This window comes from Streptopelia decaocto, assembly GCF_964273445.1.
Source record: "Streptopelia decaocto genome assembly, contig: SUPER_24_unloc_1, whole genome shotgun sequence".
Classification (NCBI taxonomy): domain Eukaryota; kingdom Metazoa; phylum Chordata; class Aves; order Columbiformes; family Columbidae; genus Streptopelia; species Streptopelia decaocto.
The window spans coordinates 23,378-43,305 of NW_028117346.1; the positions used below are offsets into that span (position 1 = coordinate 23,378).

At 66.0% G+C, this 19,928-nt stretch overlaps 3 protein-coding genes across 6 annotated transcripts; 1 reads left to right on the forward strand and 2 right to left on the reverse strand.

Annotated features, from left to right (window-relative positions):
• Nucleotides 1-2,977: 2,977 nt before the first annotated feature.
• On the forward strand, nucleotides 2,978-8,764 carry TBXA2R (thromboxane A2 receptor). The gene is made up of 3 exons (XM_082076419.1): nucleotides 2,978-3,167; nucleotides 7,077-7,973; nucleotides 8,305-8,764. Exons 2-3 carry the CDS (start codon nucleotides 7,164-7,166, stop codon nucleotides 8,572-8,574), a joined length of 1,080 nt encoding a protein of 359 aa, XP_081932545.1. The 5' UTR covers nucleotides 2,978-3,167; nucleotides 7,077-7,163; the 3' UTR covers nucleotides 8,575-8,764.
• An 84-nt stretch (nucleotides 8,765-8,848) lies between these two features.
• Nucleotides 8,849-11,582, reverse strand: GIPC3 (GIPC PDZ domain containing family member 3). Its single transcript, XM_082076416.1, has 6 exons — nucleotides 11,222-11,582; nucleotides 10,577-10,762; nucleotides 10,108-10,288; nucleotides 9,564-9,676; nucleotides 9,290-9,371; nucleotides 8,849-9,219 (listed from the first exon to the last, which is right to left on the reverse strand). Exons 1-6 carry the CDS (start codon nucleotides 11,501-11,503, stop codon nucleotides 9,068-9,070), a joined length of 996 nt encoding a protein of 331 aa, XP_081932542.1. The 5' UTR covers nucleotides 11,504-11,582; the 3' UTR covers nucleotides 8,849-9,067.
• Nucleotides 11,583-11,752: 170 nt separating this feature from the next.
• Nucleotides 11,753-17,639, reverse strand: HMG20B (high mobility group 20B). Of its 4 annotated transcripts, none has more exons than XM_082076412.1 (10): nucleotides 17,582-17,639; nucleotides 17,338-17,413; nucleotides 15,158-15,263; nucleotides 14,722-14,925; nucleotides 14,389-14,509; nucleotides 14,221-14,273; nucleotides 13,869-13,944; nucleotides 13,432-13,647; nucleotides 12,895-13,027; nucleotides 11,753-12,699 (listed from the first exon to the last, which is right to left on the reverse strand). In XM_082076412.1, exons 2-10 carry the CDS (start codon nucleotides 17,373-17,375, stop codon nucleotides 12,687-12,689), a joined length of 960 nt encoding a protein of 319 aa, XP_081932538.1. In that variant the 5' UTR covers nucleotides 17,376-17,413; nucleotides 17,582-17,639; the 3' UTR covers nucleotides 11,753-12,686. The 4 variants fall into 4 exon arrangements, with proteins under 4 accessions (XP_081932538.1, XP_081932541.1, XP_081932540.1 ...); XM_082076415.1 differs by having other exon boundaries at nucleotides 17,597-17,614; XM_082076414.1 differs by having other exon boundaries at nucleotides 17,587-17,604.
• Between the last annotated feature and the right edge of the window lie 2,289 nt (nucleotides 17,640-19,928).

Below are 19,928 nucleotides of genomic sequence, written 5' to 3' on the forward strand. Positions count from 1 at the left end.
AGCGGGGCTGAGCGGGGCTCTCTGTGCCCCACGGCTGCCGTTGTCCCCAGAGCTCGGGAGGCTTGTCCTGTCCGTCTGCTCTCAGCACCGCTGGCCGGATCCAGCCCTGCAATGCTGTGGGACTCGTGCTCAGGAGGCTCCCACGGTCACCCCCACGGCGTGGGGCACAGCCTGCCCGGGGTCGGGGGGCCCCCCAACCGCCTCGGCCCCACGTGCGGGTGCCCCCTCCCCATCCTGCCGGACGTCCCTGGGCCGGTGCTGTGCCAGGACACGTCCCCCAGCCTCTCCTTCCTGTGGGTTATTTAAAGCCGCTCAGCGCAGGGGGGTTTCGGGGCCCGAGCTCGGCACAGGAAGCGTGTGAATGCCCGGCCAGGGATGGCTTTGCAGGAAACGGGGAAAAAACCCAAACCCCAAAGCCAGCGGCCGGGTGCCCTCACTGCTCAGCTGCCTGCAGAGCCCACTGCCCCCTCCCTCCAGGGTGCATGTGTGAGGGGAGCTCCCCTAAAGCATCCCAGTGTGCCCCCTGCCCGCACAGGCTCCGTGTCCCCTCCAGGCACTGCCTTTTCCCTGCATCCCCAACCGACGCATCTCCCAACCAGAGCCACCGACTGGGCACAAGAGCCTGAACCCTGGGAGCTGCCGCTGCTGGGCGCCCACTGTGCCCGGTTCAGAAGCTGCCTAAGCCCAGGATTTTTCCAGCCCTGGTGGCTCAGAGCTCCGCTCCACATGTCCCTTGCGTTTCAGGGGGAGCCAGTTACGTTCCTCTGCCTCATTTGCCACCGCGCAGCCCTGGGCCGGGCTGGCGGGCACAGCTCTTTTCTGCTCCCAGAGCCGGTGGCGGCAGCTCAGCCGGGTTCACAGTTTCACAGTTTCACAGTATCACAGTATGTTTGGGATTGGAAGGGACCTCAAAAGCTCATCCAGTCCAATCCCCCTGCTGGAGCAGGAACGCCCAGGTGAGGTCGCACAGGAACATGTCCAGGCGGGTTGGAATGTCTGCAGAGAAGGAGACTCCACAACCCCCCTGGGCAGCCTGGGCCAGGCTCTGCCACCCTCACTGAGAAGAAGTTTCTTTCTCAAATTTAAGTGGAACCTCTTGTGTTCCAGCTTGATCCCATTACCCCTTGTCCTATCATTGTTTGCCACCGAGAAGAGCCTGGCTCCATCCTCGTGGCACTCACCCTTTATATATTTCTAAACATTAATAAGGTCCCCCCTCAGTCTCCTCTTCTCCAAGCTAAAGAGCCCCAGCTCCCTCAGCCTTTCCTCACACGGGAGATGCTCCACTCCCTGCAGCATCTTGGTGGCTGCGCTGGACTCTCTGCAGCAGTTCCCTGTCCTGCTGGAACTGAGGGGCCACAACTGGACACAATATTCCAGGTGTGGTCTCCCCAGGGCAGAGCAGAGGGGCAGGAGAACCTCTCTGACCTACTGACCACCCCCTTCTAACCCACCCCAGGTCCCATTGGCTTCCTGGCCACAAGGGCCCAGTGCTGGCTCATGGTCACCCTGCTGTCCCCAGGACCCCCAGGTCCCTTTCCCCTACACTGCTCTCTAATATGTAATTTCCCAACCTATACTGGAACCTGGGGTTGTTCCTGCCCAGAACATGCCGGGGGTGGCGGGTGGGTGCGGAGCCTGTGACACCCCCGTGCCCACATCCGCTGCAGGTGCAGCTGCACCCTGTGCCGGGACAGCGGGAGGGTCGGCACACCCGAGCAGCTCAGCGGGTTCTGCTTTCGGTGGGGCTGCTCCTGCCCCCGCCGCGCTCCCTCCAGCGGGCCCAGCGCATCCCGGCTCTGCAGCCTGTCCCTCCGCTCCAGCCGTCACCCTCCTCCCGGCCGTTGCTGTGACAGTCCCTGCTCCACACCAAGGCAGTGTCAGGAAAACCTCCTGCTCAGGTCTCCGAGCATCACCCAGCCACCCCCAGGCCCCGGCGCTGTGGGCCGTGCTGGGATGCGGGGTGCACAGACAGCGCGGTGTCACCCATGGGCTCGGACACCCCCAATGCTTCAGCGCTGGATGGAGCCGCCGGTGCCGGGTGGGCTCTGCCGCCCGGGCAGAGCACGAAGAGCAGCAGTGGACGCAGCCGCGTCCCCTCCTGCGGCTCCCGCGCCTCAGGACAGTGCTTGGGAACAGGGTATCCTGGGGAGCCCGGCTGGCCACAGGGTGACAAACTGTGACAATCTGAGCTCAGAGCAGTTGGGCTGGAAAAACCCCCGGTGTGCAAAAGCCCCCAGGCTGCATCCGGCCACGTCCCTGGGGCAGGGGTGGCCAGGGCTGGGGGGTCCCCCCAGGGACACTGCTGGGGGGCACCAGCTCATGTCTGTGTGGCCCCTCAGCCCTTCTCCACCTTTCTTCCAGTACCTGCTGCCACCCCATGCCCGGGTCTCAGGGCCAGCTGTGGGGGCAACAGCGACATCCCCTCCCGGGCTGGAGGCGGAGGCGGCGCTGTGGGGCCAGCCCCATGGAGCTGGGCTGGTGTGGGTCTGCTGGGATGGCCATGGCCACCGGACTGACCCCCCCTCCAGACGCAGGAATCCAGCTCGGGTAAACAAATGAGTAACCCGGATAAGAGCCCGGCCCCGCTAAATATAGCCGGGTGTTGTGGGGTCGGGGTGTCTCAGCGCCAGCCCGTTCTCCCAGCTGAGCGGGGCCAGGTGAGGCCGGGGGACGCGGCCGCTTGTCCCACCCCCGGGTGCTGCCGCCTCCGGGGCGCCCTGGGGCCGGGGGGCTCTGGGTGCCGGCCCGGGGGGTCCGCACCGAGGATGTTGCGGGGGTTTGGGGCGCAGCCCGCAGCGGCCGGACCCGGGCAGGAGTTGGGCGATGGGGCTCGGTTGTCGGGATGGAGGGGGAGCCGGTGCGGGGCCGGAGCCGGTTCCGGGGGGTGCAGGGCGGGGCCGGAGGGGGCTGAGAGCCCGGCCCTTCCCCCCGCCCTCCCGCGGGGCCGGGCTGAGCCGAGCCAGGCTGAGCTGAGCCGAGCCGAGCTGAGCTGAGCTGAGCTGAGCGGGGCTGGGCTGGGCTGGGCTGAGCCGAGCCGAGCGGAGCTGGGCTGTGCTGAGCCGAGCCGAGCCGAGCCGAGCCGAGCCGAGCCGAACGGAGCGGGGCTGGGCTGGGCTGGGCTGGGCTGGGCTCAGCCGCGCCGGGTGGGTCCCGCCGGCAGCGAGGTAGGAGCGGGGGCGGCGGGGGGTCTGCTGGGGGATGCGCGGCCCGGGGCGCGGGGGCAGCGGCCGGAGGAGCTGGGAAGCACAAAGAGCCCCCAAGGCTGGGCTGGACGGACGGAGGGGGATGGACAGACAGACGGCAGCGCTGGGATGGACGGAGAGAGAGCCTGTGATGGAGGGGCCGGGCGGCCCGCGGGGCTGCGGGGGCTGGGGCTGCCCGGGGCCATCAGGGCTGGGCCGCCCGGTTGGCACGGAACCGCGAGGAGCTGCGGCGTTTTGCCGGGGGGGGAAAGCGGTGACCCCATGGCCGGGAGAAAAGGGGGACGTGGTCCCCCGCTCCCCCCGGCTGCCTGTGCCCTGAGCCGGGTGTCCGGGGCCCCAGGGTCCCCCCCGGCACCAGGACTTGCTTTCGGGGCTACCGGGGCCGGGCCGCTTTCCCGGCACAGCCCCGGCCGCCCCCGCCCGCTGCTCCCCCGGCCGAGGGAAAGGGGCAGTTTGGGGCGGCCCAGCGGCAGCTTCGAAGCCCTGGAGATGCAGCCGGGCTTGGGGGGCTATGGCTGCTGCCCCCTCGGGGACACGGCGCTGGTGGGTCCCATCTCTGCCACTCAAAGGTGCCCAGGGCAACCCCAACCGCCACCACCTGCCCCGTGCAGGACCCCAGGGACAGGTTGGGACAAGATGGGACGGGTTGGGACAAGATGGGACAAGGACTGTGTTAACAGTTCCCCCAGCCAGCCTGGGGAGTGAGTGGGTTGGGTGCGTCTCCTGTGGGCTCCAGCGGGACCGGTGAGGACAGCCACCATGCCTGCAGCTGTGCCAGTGCCTCTCATGAGCGTCCTCTGCCCTGGGGGTGTCCCTGCTCCAGGCCAGGCCAGGTCCCCATGCCCATGACGTGGCGGTTGCGTTTCCCATCGCAGCCGATGGCCTCAAGCTGATCTGCTGCCCAGAGAGCCCCAGCCTGGGAGGCCGTTGGCCGTGGGATCACATCCCCTGGCAGGGACAGCTGTGCCCGATGACCTCCCATGGGACCACGTGCACAAGGGACATCAGGCTGCAGAGGCAGAGGGGACACTGCAGAGAAAGTCCTTGTCCTGTAAGGGCAGGTGGCTGTCACTGGAGAGGTCCTGCAAGCAAAGGGAAGACACTGGACACACAAGGGACAAATGCAAATGTCCTGCAGCATCTTCTGCACAACCGCCCTGCGGCCAAGTGCCACGTCCCGGCTGGCAGAGCCCAGACCAAGGGGCATGTGGGGTGTTGGGGGAGTTGCTGCTGCCCAGTTTGGGGTCCCTCTGCAGGTCCCTCAGGTCCCAGCCCCCCCCAGCCTGATCCTGCCAGCCCAGCCCTGCCCGAGGACGCCTGGGGAAGCGAAGAGCTGGGGAGGGAGCTGCACTGATAAGGAGCAGCCTCCTGCGCTCCCATCAGCCCCTCGCCTTTCCCTCGCTGGCCTCGGATGTGGCCGGCGCAGGAAGTGGCGCCCGGGCAGCCCGCGGTGCATCCACAGCGACGCTGACCCGCGGGCTCGCGCGGTGCCAAGAGCATCATCAGCGCCCGCACCGGTCCCCGTCGCTGCTGGCAGCACTGCAGCCTCCAGCAGCCCGTTCTGGAGACAGCACCGCTCCACTGGGATTTTGTCCGGGCACCCTTTGCCTTTACTCGTGCCAAACCCTCGATCCCCCATGATCTCCCTGGGAGAGGGTTTTGCCAAGTCTGGTGACCCCAAACCCAGGCGTGCGGGGTCGGCAGGAGCACCAGGCTCGGGGTGTCTCCTCCGCACGCCGTCCCCATGCGCATCCTGCCTGCAACGGGGGGAGAGGGTGAGTGAGGAGCCCCCACACAATCCCCTTCCCTTAAGTGCCTCTGGTTTGCTCTGGTGCATATGGGGTTCGACTCACTCCCAGCGGTGCCAGCGCTAAGTGGCCCCTCTTTAATATTTGATTCCCTGTAAGTGCTGCGTGGTCCCAGGCTGGCGGCCGAGGCAGCTCCGTGGGGCAGCATCACCTCCAAGCCCCATCCAGCACTGCAGCTGGTCCTGGGGCAGAGCCCCCGGTGTCCCCGTCCCTGCCGGCAGCGAGCGGCAGCTGAGGGTCCATGTGCTGGTTGCACTGGGGCAGGAAGGGGGGACAGGGAGGGGGTCGGGACTGGGGCACGGAGCTGCTGTGGCTGGTGCGTCCTTGCCCAGTCATGGTGGCACCGCGGGGAGATCCCTCCTGTGGACACTGGGGAGAGGGGTCGGATCCTGCCGCACCGAGCCGGTTGGCAGCCAAGAGCATCTGTGTGAGTCCCTGTGGCACCCAGGTGGCATCGCTGTGGGGCGGGGGACAGAATCTGCCGCCCCTCAGGGAGGGAAATCCCAGGGGACACGGGAAAAGGTGATGGTTCCTTGGGGACCTGGAGCCACCACACTGAGGCCTCACTGCATGTCTCGAGGGGACTGGCGCCTTGGGGCCACCACCGCCATCCCTTGGGGACTGGAGAGAACGAACAGCAGCAAGCTTTCTCTCTTGTCTCATGGAAAAACACGGGGCCGTCCTCGCGCCGTGGCGGTGAATCACCACCGCGCTCCACCAGCCGCCCGTGCGGGACGGGGCGGCGATGGGGACGTGCCCCTGCGGCCACCCCAGCCCTTTCCTGGCTCCCCAGCAGCCATGGGGCCAATGGTGCAGCGGGCAGGTGGGTGTCAGCACCCCCAGCCTGGATGCTGCCCCGGAGGGGGGTGTTGCAGCGCCTGGCCCGTCCCAGCCCCGTGCCCACGCTCCCACTGGGGGCCAGAAACCGGGTGGCGAGTGGGGGGTGCCAGGCTGCGGGATGCGGCAAAAGGTTTGCGTGGGACATGGGGACACAGAGCGAGCACAAGGGTTTGGCACGAGGTTTGGCTTGGGGCCGGGCATGAGGGGCAGGTGGCAGTAGCACCCCACGGGAGGGGCAGGCAGAGGTGGCAGGACCCCCATGGCCAGGGGCACCACAGCAGAGTCTTTGCAGAGCTGGTGGGTTGGGATACAACTGGGCATCCCATGGGGGCCACCAGCCTGGGGACAATGTCAGCCAGTGGTGGAGGGACTGGGAAGACAGGTGGCAAGGACAACCCCAGCCTGGAGAAATGGGCCCCAGGAGCAGGGTCTGGTCCCTGGGGGAGCCCTGACCCCCGGCTGTCCCATTCCCGTTGTCACCAATGCCTCAGCCCAGCCCGCATCACCCCATTTGCAGCCTGGACTAATTAGCGACGGAGGCAGCACGGCACTGACCACGCTGCCCATGGCCACAGCTGTCCTCGTGCCCCTGCCGCCGTCCCCAGGCCAACATGCCGGTGACAAACCCTTGGCTCCAGGTGTGATGGGGCAGAACAGGGACGTCACGCATGCTGTGGGCTGGTGGCAGTGCCAGTGCCGCAGCTCCAGGCGCGGATGTCCCAGCTGGTGCCGGTTTCCCCACTACACTGCGAGCACACGTCCTCTCCCCATTGAGCTGTGGGTGCGGAAGGGAAGGTGCAGGGATGGAGTGGGGTGGCAGGATCGGGCCCCAGTGCAGCCACCCTGTTCCTGCATGTCCCATCCCTCAGAGCAAGTCTCCCGCAGTGCAGATGGCCCCGGGTGGGTCCAGACATGTCCAGCGCCGTCAGAGCCGAGCGGCCGGCGCCGCGCTGCTCCGCGCACCCCCCACACCAGATCACAGCTCGTGGCAGCAGCTGCACGTGGCTCGCAGCGGGGACGGTTAATCCCGGCCAGCTGCAGGGCTGGGGCTGGGCCCCCCGGGCCTGGAGCGGCACCAGCGCGGCACGTGCCTGGTCCTGCTGCGGTGTCCCCGTCCTGCTGCGGTGTCCCCAGCACCGGCCATGGGCGCAGGCTCAGCGCGGGTGATGGGCAGGCTTGGCCATGGGGCACCGGCCCTGAACCTCCCTCCTTGTCCCCACAGGGCAAGGCAGGATCAGCAGTGGCACGGGTGGGGGACGCACCATGGAGCAGAGCCAGGAGGGCGCCTGAGCCCCCTGGAAGGAGCAGGATGGGGTGGGGGGACACGGAGCCCCCCAACGGCAGCGCGGCCAGGTGCTTTGGCGTGTTCAACGCCACTGATGGCCGCCACAGCGTGCAGAACAGCATCACCTCGCCCTGGTTCTCCACCGCCTTCGGCCTCATCGGCCTCTGCTCCAACCTCTTTGCCCTCTGCGTCCTGCTCAGCTCCTCCCGCCAGCTGTCCAGCCGGGCCCGCTCCTCCTTCCTCGTCTTCCTCTGCGGGCTGGTGGTCACGGACTTCATGGGGCTGCTGGTGACGGCCTCGGTCATCATCCCCTACCACTTCATCAAGTTCTCCTGGGCCAAGGTGGACCCTGGCTGCCACCTCTGCAACTTCCTTGGCTTCTCCATGGTCTTCTTCGGGCAGTGTCCGCTGCTGCTGGGGGCCACCATGGCCGGCGAGAGGTTCTTCGGCATCAACCACCCCTTCTCCCGCTCCACCAGCATCTCCAAGCGCCGTGCCTGGTCCATCGTGGGGCTGGTGTGGGGTTTCTCCTGCCTGCTGGGGCTGCTGCCGGTGCTGGGGCTGGGCCGGTACACGCTGCAGTACCCCGGCTCCTGGTGCTTCCTCACCCTCCTGCCCGACACCGGCAACGTCGTCTTCTGCCTGCTCTTCGCCCTGCTGGGCATCTTCTCCGTGCTGCTCTCCTTCATCTTCAACACAGTCAGCGTGGTGACGCTCTGCCGTGTCTACCACGACCGGGAATCCGTGCAGCGGCGGCGGGACAGCGAGGTGGAGATGATGGTGCAGCTCGTGGGCATCATGATCATCGCCACCATCTGCTGGATGCCCCTCTTGGTGAGGCCCCGGCTCTTGCTGTTCCCCCCCCACGTCCCTCCTGGGTGCTGCTGTTCCCCCCGTGCTCTGCCTGGTGAGGTCCCAGGTCCCAGTGTGGTACCCCCTGCCCCTCCTGGTGAGGCCCTGGGTCTGGGGGTGTCCCCCCACCACCCTGCACCCTGGCTTGGCACCATCATGGTGAGCCCTGGGGCTCAGAACTGCTGGGATGCACCGTGGGTGCCCCACACCAGCCTGGGACCCCTCTCCAACAGCCTCCATGCCCAGCCTGGCCCCCATCATCTCCCCCACCGTGGGGACCCCGCTGTGCTGACGCCTCCCCCTTGCCCCGCAGATCTTCATCGTGCAGACCGTCCTGCAGCAGCTGCCAGCCGGCGGGCAGCTCCACCTGCTGCCCACGCACACACAGAAGATGCTGCTCATCTACATCCGCATGGTCACCTGGAACCAGATCCTGGACCCCTGGGTCTACATCCTCTTCCGACGGGCCGTGCTGCAGCGCATCTACCCCAGCCTGCGCCCCCGGCCCTCCATCCTGTCCCTCTACCCCGTCCTCAACCCCTCCCTGCGCCGCAAGCTCACGGCTGACTCGGTGCTGCAGTAGCAGCTCCTGGGGACAGGCGCAGCCCCCCATTCCACCCCTCCGCGTTAATTAACGGTCCCCATCACCATCCATGGGCTCTCCCCAGGCCGGCCCCATCCCGGTACCCAAGGCAGTGGTGGGGACACAGGGCCGCCCCCCGCCCCGTCCCCATCTGAGTGACACCCCCCCAATAAAACACGGCTTGTGCAGCTCCCTGTGCCAACATGAACACCCAGGTGGACCCTGGGGGGGCCCAGTCCTGTTGCCAGATGGAGCAACAGCCCTTTTCCTCCAGTCTCTGTTTTAATGAGCCATGGCCGCTTCCCGCCATGTTTTGGGGGTGAGGGGGGCCCTTGGGGGGGATGGGCTGGGAGGCCCCCCAACCCAGTGGACACAGCTGGGTGCAGCTCAGGAGAGGGCACGGGCAGAATGGTCCCCCCCACCGGCACAACCAGCCTCAGGCGGGGTGGGGACATGGGGAGGGGACAGGGTGAGGGGCACCGCCACCCCCCAGCTACTCCTGCACCCCACGGGGGTGGCAAACGGCTGCCCACACCTCAGCCACGAACTCCTGGGGGAAGGCGAACTCGCCCAGCACCGAGTCCAAGCCCCGGGCCAGCTGGGCCGCGCCGGGGCTCTCCTTGGCCGCCTCCACCATGGTCGAGGCTGCGGAGGGGGAGAGGCCGGTCAGTGGCGGGAGGGGGGTCCAGGACGGGCCCCCGGCCCCGCCGCTCACCCAGCTCGCGGTCGCGGATGCCCATGTAGCTCTCCAGCAGGTCGTCCACCCGGCGGGCGGCTTCTTCCTCCAACGCGCTGGGCTGGGGGACGGGATTCCCAGCTGGTGGGTGTCAGGGGGTGGGGGCACAGCCCAGGGACCCCCCCCCATTCCCCCAGAGCCCATAGATGCACCGTGCAGGGCTCACCCAGGGGCACAGGGATGCTCATCCCACCCCCAGGCACGGCGTGAGCCTCCATGGGCTCAGGGTGGGGGGTCTCTGGGGGGGTCTTACCCCTTCCTCCAGCGTGGCTGGGCCCTGCGCCCGCAGCCGCAGCGTCTCCTTCCCGCTGGCCACTCTGCCCTCGCACGGGGACTTGCTGCTCCGCGTCCTCTGCCCGATCATGTCTGCACCCCGTGGTGAGGGCACAGGCAGGGCCTGGCACCCCCCCGGCCAGCACCCAGCCCCAGCACCCCAGGGTGAGCCCTGCGTGGGGTGGGGGTGCTCACAGACAGCGAGGGTGTAAGGGACACCCTTGGGGGGGGGATGCACCCAGTTACAGGGCGCTCATGGGTGCCCAAGACAGAGCACACAGGGCAGGGGAGCACAAGCAGGTGTTGGAGCCCCCCAGAGAGAGCCCACATGGGTGCCATGCAGGGGTACACACGGACCGGGGGTACACACAGGGTGGGGGTGCAGGGCAGGGGTGCACATGGCGGGTGTTGGGCCCTGGGGGGCACCTGGTCGCTGTGGAGGGGGCTGCAGGGCAGGAGGGTCACAGGGACTGGCCACCCCACAGGATCCCCAGGGCAAGAGCAGAGGGACCCCCACAGCTCACCAAAAGCCTTTTTGGGCTGCACCAGGCGGAGGGTGAAGGGCTGAGCCCGGGGCAGCTCCCGCAGCATCCGCGCCACCTCGTAGTGCCGGCAGCCCACGATGGTCTGGTCGTTGATGGCCTCGATGCTGTCGCCCACACACACTGTCTGGATGCGGTTGATGATGCTCCCCTCCTTGATTCTCTGGGGACCGGGGTGGGGGACACACAACAACAAGGTGGCACCACAGGAAGGACAGGCAGACACAGCCCCCACCCCATCCCCACATAAAACCACATCTGGGGTTCCATGGCCTTTAGCAACTGGGTCCCCCCCAAACTGCACCGTGGTTGCAGACACCCCCAGGGCCAGGCTGGACCCAGGTGGGGAACAGCTGGGGAGGGGGGATCGGGGACGAGCCTGGTCCCAGGGATGAGGTGACAGGAGGGGATGTCACCCCGCAGAGCCACAGCCCCACGGGGCAGGGTTCACCTTGATGAAAGCGTAGCCCGCCCCGTTGTCTGTGATGGTGAGGCCAAGCGCGTCCTCCGTCTTGGTCACCTCCACCTCCTTCGTCTCACCGCGGACATGGGCGAAGATGAAGTCCTCCAGGCCGATCTGTCCCCCCAGCAGCTTCTGCATGTCTACTTTGTGTGTGTTGAGCGTGCAAAAGAGGATCTGCCGTGGGGAACTCGGTCAGTAGGGGCTGGGGACACCCCGGCAGGGCAGGGGGGGCATCGGCGGTGCCAGGGCAGGAACCAGGATGGGCGGGCCTGGCCGGGTCTGGGTGCTGCTGGAGCAGAAGGATCTGGGGCTCCCAATGCTGGTCCATCCCTCTGCACCTTTCCCTGAGCTCCAGGCTACGCAGCAGCTGCCATCAGCCAGGGAACAGGCAGCCGCAGCTCCCTGCCCTTGTGCTGGGGGGAAACTGAGGCACGGAACCTCCCACAACCATTCCACAGAGGAGATGAGACAGCCCTGAGACTGAAATGCCCTTTTTCAGGTCATCTGGGGGGCCTGCACTCACAAGCAGCTAGAGACCCACGGGAAGGCTGGCCACGACCGTGCCGTGGGGTCTGCACCCCCCCTTGGGTGCGAAGTCTCCTCCCCACACCCCGGCAGCCGCAGCCCCCTCACCTCGGTGGGCGAGATGCCAAAGACCTCGGCGATTTTGACGTAGAGCTCCTTGACGTTGGTGAAGCCCTCGATGCGCCCCGTGGGGCTGCCGTGGGCCAGCTGCGTGTGAAACACCAGCCTGGGGCGGGCACAGGGGGGGCGCGGGGCCGGGACGCCCCCGGCGGTGGGCAGCTCGGGGGTCCCCGGCTCCTGCCCCACGCCGTTCTCCATGGGGCTGCCCTCCCGGGCCTGCCTGCGCCTGCCCGCCCGCCGCATCGCTGCCAGCGCTGCTGAATTATACATGGCGCTGGCTGGGCCGTAAGGTGATCCCTGTGCCCGGGAACCCGATCCGGCAGCGCAGGTAACCGCCGGGATCGGGTGAGCTCCGGCACAAGGAAGGGCCGTGCCCAGCTGGAGGTGCGAGAGCAGCCGGCTCCATCGCACCCTCCACAGCCGGGGTCCTCACCCTTGCTCCGCACCCCAAAAGGCCGGGGGTTAGGGCCGGGAGTAGCCCGGAATCCATCTCTAAGCATGAACACACGGAGCCCGGGCTGGTTGTTTCTCCCACGTTTATTTGCTCCCAGCTCCATCCCAAGCAGCCACCAGGAGATGGCGACCAGGAGACTCATCTACAAAGCACAGAGCTCACGGGAGAGACGCACAGTCGCACACCAGCCCGAGTTAAACCCAGTGGTGATAGTAAGAAAATAAGATACTCTCTAATTACAGAGTCTGAGATGGAGACAGGTCGAGCCCAGCAGAGCGCAGCCAGGACACGGCTGCCGCCCCGTGGTCCCACAGTGCAGGATGGGCCCGGGGCGGCAGGAGCCGAAAGCCGGGGGCGCAGGGGTCTGTCCCAGCTTCCCCCTCCAGCAAGATTCTGTTTGCCTTCCCCGCTGCAGAGGGCAGGAGCGGCCCTGCCTGGTCCCGGGGAGCGCGGAAGGAGAGGTGACGGCACCACAGGGAGCGGTGAGGGGAAGATTAAATAAAGCGAGAGGAAGGACACCTGCCACCTCACCGCTATGGGATTGGGAACAAGGCTCCTTGGGCTGATGCGGGGCCAGGAGGCAGCACCGAGCCCCAGGGGCTCCCAGGGCACACGGTACCAGCAGCCCCCGAGCCACTCCAGGCCGGTGAGCCACAGGCACCTCTGCCACCAGCCCTGGGGAGCCTCTGGTTCAGGGCAGCAGGGCTGAAGAAGCTGGGGGGCTCACAGCAGGGCAGGGGAACGCTCAGGGCTGAGCACCTCGCCCAGCACCGCGCCAGCTGGGGTCTCAGCCCTGTCACCGCTTGGTCCCTTGAAGCTTGAGGTCCTCAGAGATGGTGCAGGCGCAGCAGGGCGGAGGGTCCAGCTCCCCTCTGCAGGGAGGTGCGTGGGGTGGAGGGGAAGCAGCCAGACCACCAGCAGAGACTGTCCCTTGCGTGAGCTCCAAGGGACAGTGCCATGGTCCAGCCGGCCCCAGGCTCCAGGAGGGACTGGTCCTCTTCACAAGTGTTCGCTGAAGAGGGAGGTGAGGCTGAAGGACGGAGGGTCGGCTTCTCTCTCCCCCAACTGCCCGGAGCAGCGCTGAGCCCATCTCTGCCTGCAGCTTCCCCGCTCGCCTCCCGTCACCCACCCTGAGCCAGCGGTCCCAGCGCTCACCGCCACACGATGGCCCCTGTGCAGCAGCTCCGGCCAGCGCTGCCCAGCTCACCTGGCTATCCGGGACAGGATCTCCTTGATGCGCACCACCAGCTTCTCGTGCTGCAGCGGGTTGCTCTCGATGGCGCTGTGCAGTTTAGCCATGTAGAAGTCCAGAGTGCTCAGCGTGGGGGTTTCCCCAGTGCCTGTGGGCAGCAGCCCAGTTAGCAGGGCCAGCAAGTCCACATCCATTCCTGCCCAGCGTGCTGGTGCTTGGGGAAGGGACCCTGAGCACCAAGTGCCACACGCTGGAGCAGGAGAGAGCCGGCACCTTGTGTCACCCAACAAAAGGATTTTGGTTCATCTCTGCCTTGTGGGTGCAGCTGTGACTACGGCTCGAGATAAGGACAGTTCCCAGCCCACCCTACCCAATTACAGGGGAACCAACCGGCTGTCACATCCTTGGGCTCCCTGGAGAGGGCCCCAAAATGCTCGAGGATTCTGCCCCATCAAATGAGCATTTATCACCACACAGTTGCCTCAGCGGGGCCGTTCCATGTGGCCACCAGGTGCCCGCAGCCGCTGGTGCCCGTGACCACCCCAAACTCACCAGGGATGGGGAGGGAGGCGAAGCTGGCGGTGAGGGCCTGTCGCACGGACTGGAGCTGCTGCTGCAGGGCCAGGGTCTGCCGCTCCTCCTGGGCCAGCTCCTGCTCCAGCTTCTCCTTGGCGCAGTTCATGCTCTCCGTGTGCTTCTGCAGGATGGCGTTCTGCTCCTCGAACTCCGTGTTCATCTTCCGCAGGCGCCGCAGCTCGGCCTCCCGGGCTGCCGGACCACACGGTGTCAGCCCATCCCAAACCCAACCCCAACCCCTTCCCCAGCCACAGCTCTTCCAAGAGACTCAGCGTCACCAACCCCTGATCCCTCGATCCAGCCTCACCAGGGACCTTTCCCAGCCTGGATATGGCATCCGGCACCAGCCACGGTCCCACCGGGATGCCGGCAATCACTCGCTGCAGCCATCCCCACCCCGCCCAGGCCCTCACCCTTGTTTTGGTCCAAGAACTCCTCCGTGAAGATGGGCACGTCGAAGGTGGAGAAGGTGTCGCTGCATTCGCCAGTCTGGGGGACAGGAGGGGACACATCAGTCAGGGCTGAGCCCACCGCAAGGGACCCCATGTCCTTGGCGCCAGGAGGCACAGGGATGGGGCAAAGGGTGGCTACTCGCTGCCTCCTGCCGCTCCAGGCTCCGCTTCAACGAGAAGCTGGTGCCCTGCAGCACAACCCGCGAGTCGCCCTCTGCCCAAACCTGCAGCCAGACCGGTTCCCACAGGCCAAACCCAGCGGTGCCATGTGCCTCAGTTTCCCCACACGCAGGCAGAGCGGCTGGGGCCTTACCTTGTGCGGATGCCCGTTCAGCAGGGTGTTCACCGCCGCAGAGCCCGCGTCCTCTGGGAAGCAGGAAGGGGGTTACCCCAGGAGCCAGCCCAGCGTCCCCGGGAGGTTCTGGCAGCACTTGGCTGCATCCCGGCGGCGCCACCAGCAGCCGCGGCTCCCACGACCAACCTTTTTTGATCTTTTTCTCCTGAATCTTCTCCGTGCACATCTTGTAGGCTTCTGACTGCTGGTATTCCCGCAGCTCCTTCATGTACTGCTGCTTCTCCCGCTCCGCTTCGTCCAGGTACCGCTGCGGTCACAGAGGGTCCTCAGCCTGACCCGGCCCCTGGGGGCTACTGACCCCCCACCGCTCCGGCCCAGCTCCGGCTCTCCAGCCCGACGGTACCAGGACAAGCTCCCTCTGCGGAGCTGCGGCCAGGCAGGGAGCAAAGGGGTTTGGGGCACAGGCTCCGGAGCGTGTGTGCTGCTCAGCCCTGGGGGCTCTCTCCTGGGGGCCGGTACCTGCTTCTCCGAAAGCTGCAGCTTGCTCCACTCAGCCCCCAGCATCTTGGTGATCTCTGGGAAGGGCAGGTCAGGATGCTGCGTGCGGATCTGCTCACGCCGCTCATTCAGGAAACGCACGTAGCCCGTCACGGGGGCTTTTGGGCCGTTGGGAAGGATTTTCTTCCTCTTCTTGCCCTTGGGCCAGCCCCTCTTCTTCACCGGCTGGCACCCAGCGAAGGGAAAGGGACAACCCGGTGTGGATCAGGGCGCTGGCAGGACACCCGAGCAGGACCTGCCTGGGCCTCCCGTCCCGCCAGGGAAGGTCTGGACCTTTCCTCGGGCCGTGACCACAGCCACAGGCTGGCCTGGGCCACCAAAGGGCAAGCAGAGGGACGGCCCCAGCGCAGACCCCGCTGCAGGGAGCGCGCGGCGGGACACGGGCAGCAGAGCTCACCTCCTCCTCGCCGTGCGGCTTCTCGCTGCTCGTCCGTGCCGACTCTCCCTTCTCCTGCTTGATGGCCACCAGGAAGTTCCCATGCTGAGCTTTGCCCGTGGCGTGTCTGCAGCCAGAGCGCGGCCGTCAGAACGGGCTGGGAAACCCCTGGGACCGATGGCAACACATCCCCCAGCTCCCGCCCACCCAAACAGCCCCCAGACCCGCTACCAGCCCTGCAGCCCGTTCCCCTGCAAGGGAAGGCCACGGTTAGGTGATGGGGCTCGAGCAGAACAGCTCTGGGCACACAAAAGGCACCCCAAGGTCCAGTGACAACTCTGGGACCTTTCAGTGACATTTGAGCAGGGCCGGGAGCAGCCAGCGCTGCTCTTGGGCGCAGGTAATGGCAATGGCCAGATCCCCGAGCGCCACCAGGGCTTGGGCACACACCTCAGAGAGGAGTCCCAGGCAGCCCAAACCAGCTGATCCTCCTGTGCGAGGGAGGAGGAGCTGCGGGGGTTTGGGTCCTGGCTCCGGGCGTCACCCACACCCTGGACAGGCGCTGCCAGGGATGAGGAGAACCCTCAAGGCAGAGGATGCGGGCAGGACGCTGTTGCCAGCTCAACCTGCTCCAGCCACAACCGCTCCATCAGGTTCCTGCCGCCTGCGCCGCCACCGAGACGCACCGAGCGGCTCCAACGTGGGGCTGGCGGCCCTGGCTCCTGCTCTCTAACTTACAGACCAGCATCTGCCTTCAGTGCAGGACACGTGTCCAGCACCCAGGTCAACAGAGCCTCCCTGGCACGGCTGAGCACACGCAGCCCCGCTGCGGCATCACCCCGGGGCTCCCCGGTCCCTTCCGCTGGCTCCATCCCACAGCAGACCCAGCGTCTCGCTCACACGCTTTGCTCCCTGACACCACAAATGGCTTGAGCACCGCAGGAAACAGCGCTCGTTTGGGTTTTATCCAGGTCACAAGATGCAGTAGTTAACACTGGGCCAAGCACAAACCCCAGCAAAAAAGGAAAATGTGACAGTAGCCCAAAAGCAAACTGATCCCAACCCACTCGGGATGCACGCAGAGTCTCTCTCTCCTGTTTGCCACATCATGTACCTGGTGTAAACCCAAATCCCCTGAGAGACCCCAGCCTACCACTATCAGGTTATCTCCCATAGCAGCCACCTCTGTAATTAATGTGATGGGGGCCCTTTCTATAACCCCCCTGGAGACACCACCCGTGACTGCGCTGGCCCTGGCGATGGAGCGGGTACCCAGCACGAGCCGTTCCCATCGGATCTGGGCCTGAGCAGCTGCCCTGCACCCCCCCGCTCACACACAAGCCCACGGGAAGGTGCGAGACCCTCTATTCTCCATCTTCTATTGCAGTCAGCAATAGGACAAGGGGCCATGGGCTTCAACTCTGCCCGGGGAAATTGAGGCTGGAGATTAGAAAGAAATTCTTTACAGAGAGAGTGGTCAGGATTGGAATGGCTGCCCAGGGAGGTGCTGGACTCACCGGCCCTGGAGGTTTTGAAACTGAGATTGGCCATGGCACTTAGTGCCATGATCTAGTCAATGGGCTGGAGTTGGACCAAGGGTTGGACTCGATGATCTCTGAGGGCTTTTCCAACCCAGTCCATTCTGGGATTCTGTGTGATTCTGGGGGGAACAAACCACCCCGAGGCTTCGCACGGGCACGGCCAGCCTTAGGATTTCTGTGTCAGCTCCAACAGAAGCTGACACAGCACCACTGCGCTCAGCCAGAACACACCAGCCCCAGCACCGCCGGGTCTCTGCCTCCCCCGCCCCGCCCCGGATTCCTCGCGTGCCCAAGGATGCTTTAAAAAGCGCGGTTATTCCAGGCAAGATTCCTCCTCTTATCTGAGCCTCCCTCGGCCGGTTGGCTCCGGCACCCAGCGCCCGGAGCCGCGCCCTCAGCGCGCCGGGGCACGGCGGCTGGCGCCGTGCGGACACCACGAGCTCACCCACAGCAATTAGGACCTTGCTGGTCTTAATTTCCCGAGACGCTTCTTTTACGCCAGTTCCGCTGCGCTAATGAGCGCGGCCGGGTGGGAGCGCGGGTAGCGAAGCGGGCGGGCGGGGTCTCCAAAGCACGCACAGCCCCCCAGGCTTGCAAAGCAACACCAGCCACCTTCCGCAAGGGACAAAGGGGACGGGGGGACGCGGGGGGGACACTTACAGCATCCCGGCGGGCAGCTGCTTGGCGCTGTGGGCCATGGGTCCGGGGGGTTCAGCGGCACCGCGGGGGCGCAGCCCTGAGGGACAGAGCCAGAGCTGGTCCAGGGGGCAGCTCCGCTCCCCGCGGGGACATCGCGGACCCCCGCACGGCGGCACCTCCCGCCGCCCCACCCGCAGGGCCCCGGCCCCCCCGCCGGCTCACCGCCCCCCGCCCGCCCCGCCGCCCCCCCCCGCGGGACCCGCACCGGACCCGCCCCGACCTCCCGGCCCTGCCGCCGCTCTTCCTCCCCTGGCCACGCCCCGCTATTATTATGTAAATTAGACACCCGCTTCGGCGCTTCCGATTGGCCGCCCGCGCCCAGCCGTAAGCGGGCAGCCCATCGCGGATAGGCTGGAATGGCTGAGGTCAGAGGCAAGCGGCGGAAAGCGGGCGGGACTGGCCAGAGCGGCGCGTGCGCGTACGTTGAGTTAGGAGCGCGCGGCAGGCTGCCCGCCAATCAGAATCGGAGTGGGGACGTGGAAGTGTTGTGGGGCGGGCGGCGCCTTAAAAGGGCAACGGCACCGGGGGGTGGGGCCCACCGGCGGGTCCAGCGGTACCCAGTGATCCCAGTAAGACCAGTGCCAACCGCGAGGCTGTCCCAGCGATCCCAGTTGCCCTCACCCACCGCTCCCAGTACCCCACGTGCCCCCAGGACGCACCAAACTGGGAGTCCCCGTGATAGCAGTACTCAGCCCAGAGTCCCAGTGACCCCAGTGCTGCTTATGCTGGTGCCAGTCACCCAGCACCACCACACTGCCCAGTCACCCCAGTATTGCCCATACTGGTCCCAGTCACCCCATTACCTACACATGAGGAGGTCTCAGTCACCCCAGTACCTCCATGCTGCTCCCAGTTGCCCTAGTACCCACCAAGCAGGGGTTCCCCATGACCCCAGCCATGGTTTCCAGTCGCCCCAGAGTCCCAGTGAGCCCAGTGTTCCCTCCACACTGCTCCAGCGACCCTAGTACTGCCCATACCGGTCCCAGTCACCCCATTACAGGAAGGTCACAGTCACCCCAGTACCGCATGCTGCTCCCAGTGACCCCACCGTGCACCCAAGAGGGGGGTCCCCATGATGCCAGTAGAATCATAAAACCATAGAATCACAGAATAGTTTGTGTTGAAGGGACCATCCCAGCTCCCCAGTGCCCCCCCTGCCATGACAGGGACATCTTCACCAGCTCAGGGTGCTCAGACCCCGTCCAGCCTGGCCTGGGATGTCTCCAGGGATGGTTCAGCCACCACCTCTCTGGCCAACCTGGGCCAGGCTCTCACCACCCTCAGGGCAACAATTCCTTCCCCATGTCCAGCCTGAATCTCCCTCCTTTAGTTTAAACCATCGCCCCTTGTCCTGTCACAACAGGCCCTGCTCAAAATCTGTCCCCATCTTTCTCATGGGCTCCTTTTAAGTCTGGAAAGTCCACACTAAGGTCTCCCCGGAGCTTCTCTTCTCAGCTGAACCCCCCAGCTCTCTCCCCTGTCCCCAGCAGGGCTGTTCCAGCCTCGGGTCATTCCTGGGGCTCCTCTGGCCCCTCTCCAGCAGCTCCATGTGTGTCTGTGCTGAGGACCCAGAGCTGGACCAGCACTGCAGGGGGGTCTCACCAGAGCGGGCAGAGGGGCAGGATCCCCCAAACCTGCTGCCCACGGGGCTGGGGATGCAGCCCAGGGCACCATTGGCTTCTGGGCTGCAAGGGCACATGGCGGCTCACGGCCGATCTCTCACCCACCAGCACCCCCAAGTCCTTCTCCTGGGGCTGCTCCCCATCCCTCCATCCCCAGGCTGGGTTGATACTGGGGGTTGCCCTGACCCAGGTGCAGGACCTTGTCACCCCAAAGTCCCAGTGACCCCAGTGCTACCCATACTGATCCCAGTCACCCCAGTACCCCCATGCTGTTGCCAGTGATCCCAGGATTGCCCATAATGGTCCTAGTCCCAGTCACTCCAGTACCTACACAACAGGAGGTTCCAGTTACCCCAGTACCCCCACTAATGGCTGGAAAGTTGCCCAGCAGAAAAGTACCTGGGGGTGTTGATTGGCAGCCGGCTGAACATGAGCCAGCGTGTGCCCAGGTGGCCAAAAAGGCCACCGGCATCCTGGCTTGTACCAGAAATAGTGCGGCCAGCAGGACTGGAAAAGTGATTGTGCCACTGTGCTGGGCACTGGGGAGGCCAAACCTTGAATCCTATGTTCAGTTTTGGGCCCCTCATCATAAGAAGGACATTGAGGGACTAGAGAGAGTGAAGAGAAGGGAACGGAGCTGGTGAGGGGCTGGAGCACAAGTGTGATGGGAGCGGCTGAGGGACCTGGGGGGTTCAGCTGGAGAACAGGAGCTGAGGGGAGACCTTCTGATCTCTGAACTGCCTGAAAGGAGCTTGGAGCCAGGGGGGTCGGGCTCTGCTCCCCAGGAACAAGCGCCAGGAGCAGAGGAAACGGCCTCAAGTTGCGCCAGGGGAGGTTGAGGTTGGATCTGGGAACAATTTCTTCCCCAAAGGGCTGTGGGGCATTGGAACAGGCTGCCCAGGGCAGTGCTGGAGTCACCATCCTGGAGGG

What these genes read in the sequence shown, in the direction of transcription:
- GIPC3 (XM_082076416.1), bottom strand. Translation starts at nt 11,503, where the DNA reads ATGTATAATTCAGCAGCGCTGGCAGCGATGCGGCGGGCGGGCAGGCGC. An exon ending in TTGGCATCTCGCCCACCGAG is followed by an intron (nt 10,763 to 11,221) that starts GTGAGGGGGCTG and finishes TCCCCACGGCAG; the next exon opens with ATCCTCTTTTGCACGCTCAA. An exon ending in CATCCGCGACCGCGAGCTGG is followed by an intron (nt 9,220 to 9,289) that starts GTGAGCGGCGGG and finishes CCCCCTCCGCAG; the next exon opens with CCTCGACCATGGTGGAGGCG.
- TBXA2R (XM_082076419.1), top strand. Translation starts at nt 7,164, where the DNA reads ATGGGGTGGGGGGACACGGAGCCCCCCAACGGCAGCGCGGCCAGGTGC. An exon ending in TCTGCTGGATGCCCCTCTTG is followed by an intron (nt 7,974 to 8,304) that starts GTGAGGCCCCGG and finishes CTTGCCCCGCAG; the next exon opens with ATCTTCATCGTGCAGACCGT.
- HMG20B (XM_082076412.1), bottom strand. Translation starts at nt 17,375, where the DNA reads ATGGCCCACAGCGCCAAGCAGCTGCCCGCCGGGATGCT. An exon ending in CAGCTGCCCGCCGGGATGCT is followed by an intron (nt 15,264 to 17,337) that starts GTAAGTGTCCCC and finishes CTCTGGCTGCAG; the next exon opens with ACACGCCACGGGCAAAGCTC. An exon ending in CGCCTCCCTCCCCATCCCTG is followed by an intron (nt 13,028 to 13,431) that starts GTGAGTTTGGGG and finishes TGCTGCCCACAG; the next exon opens with GCACTGGGGAAACCCCCACG.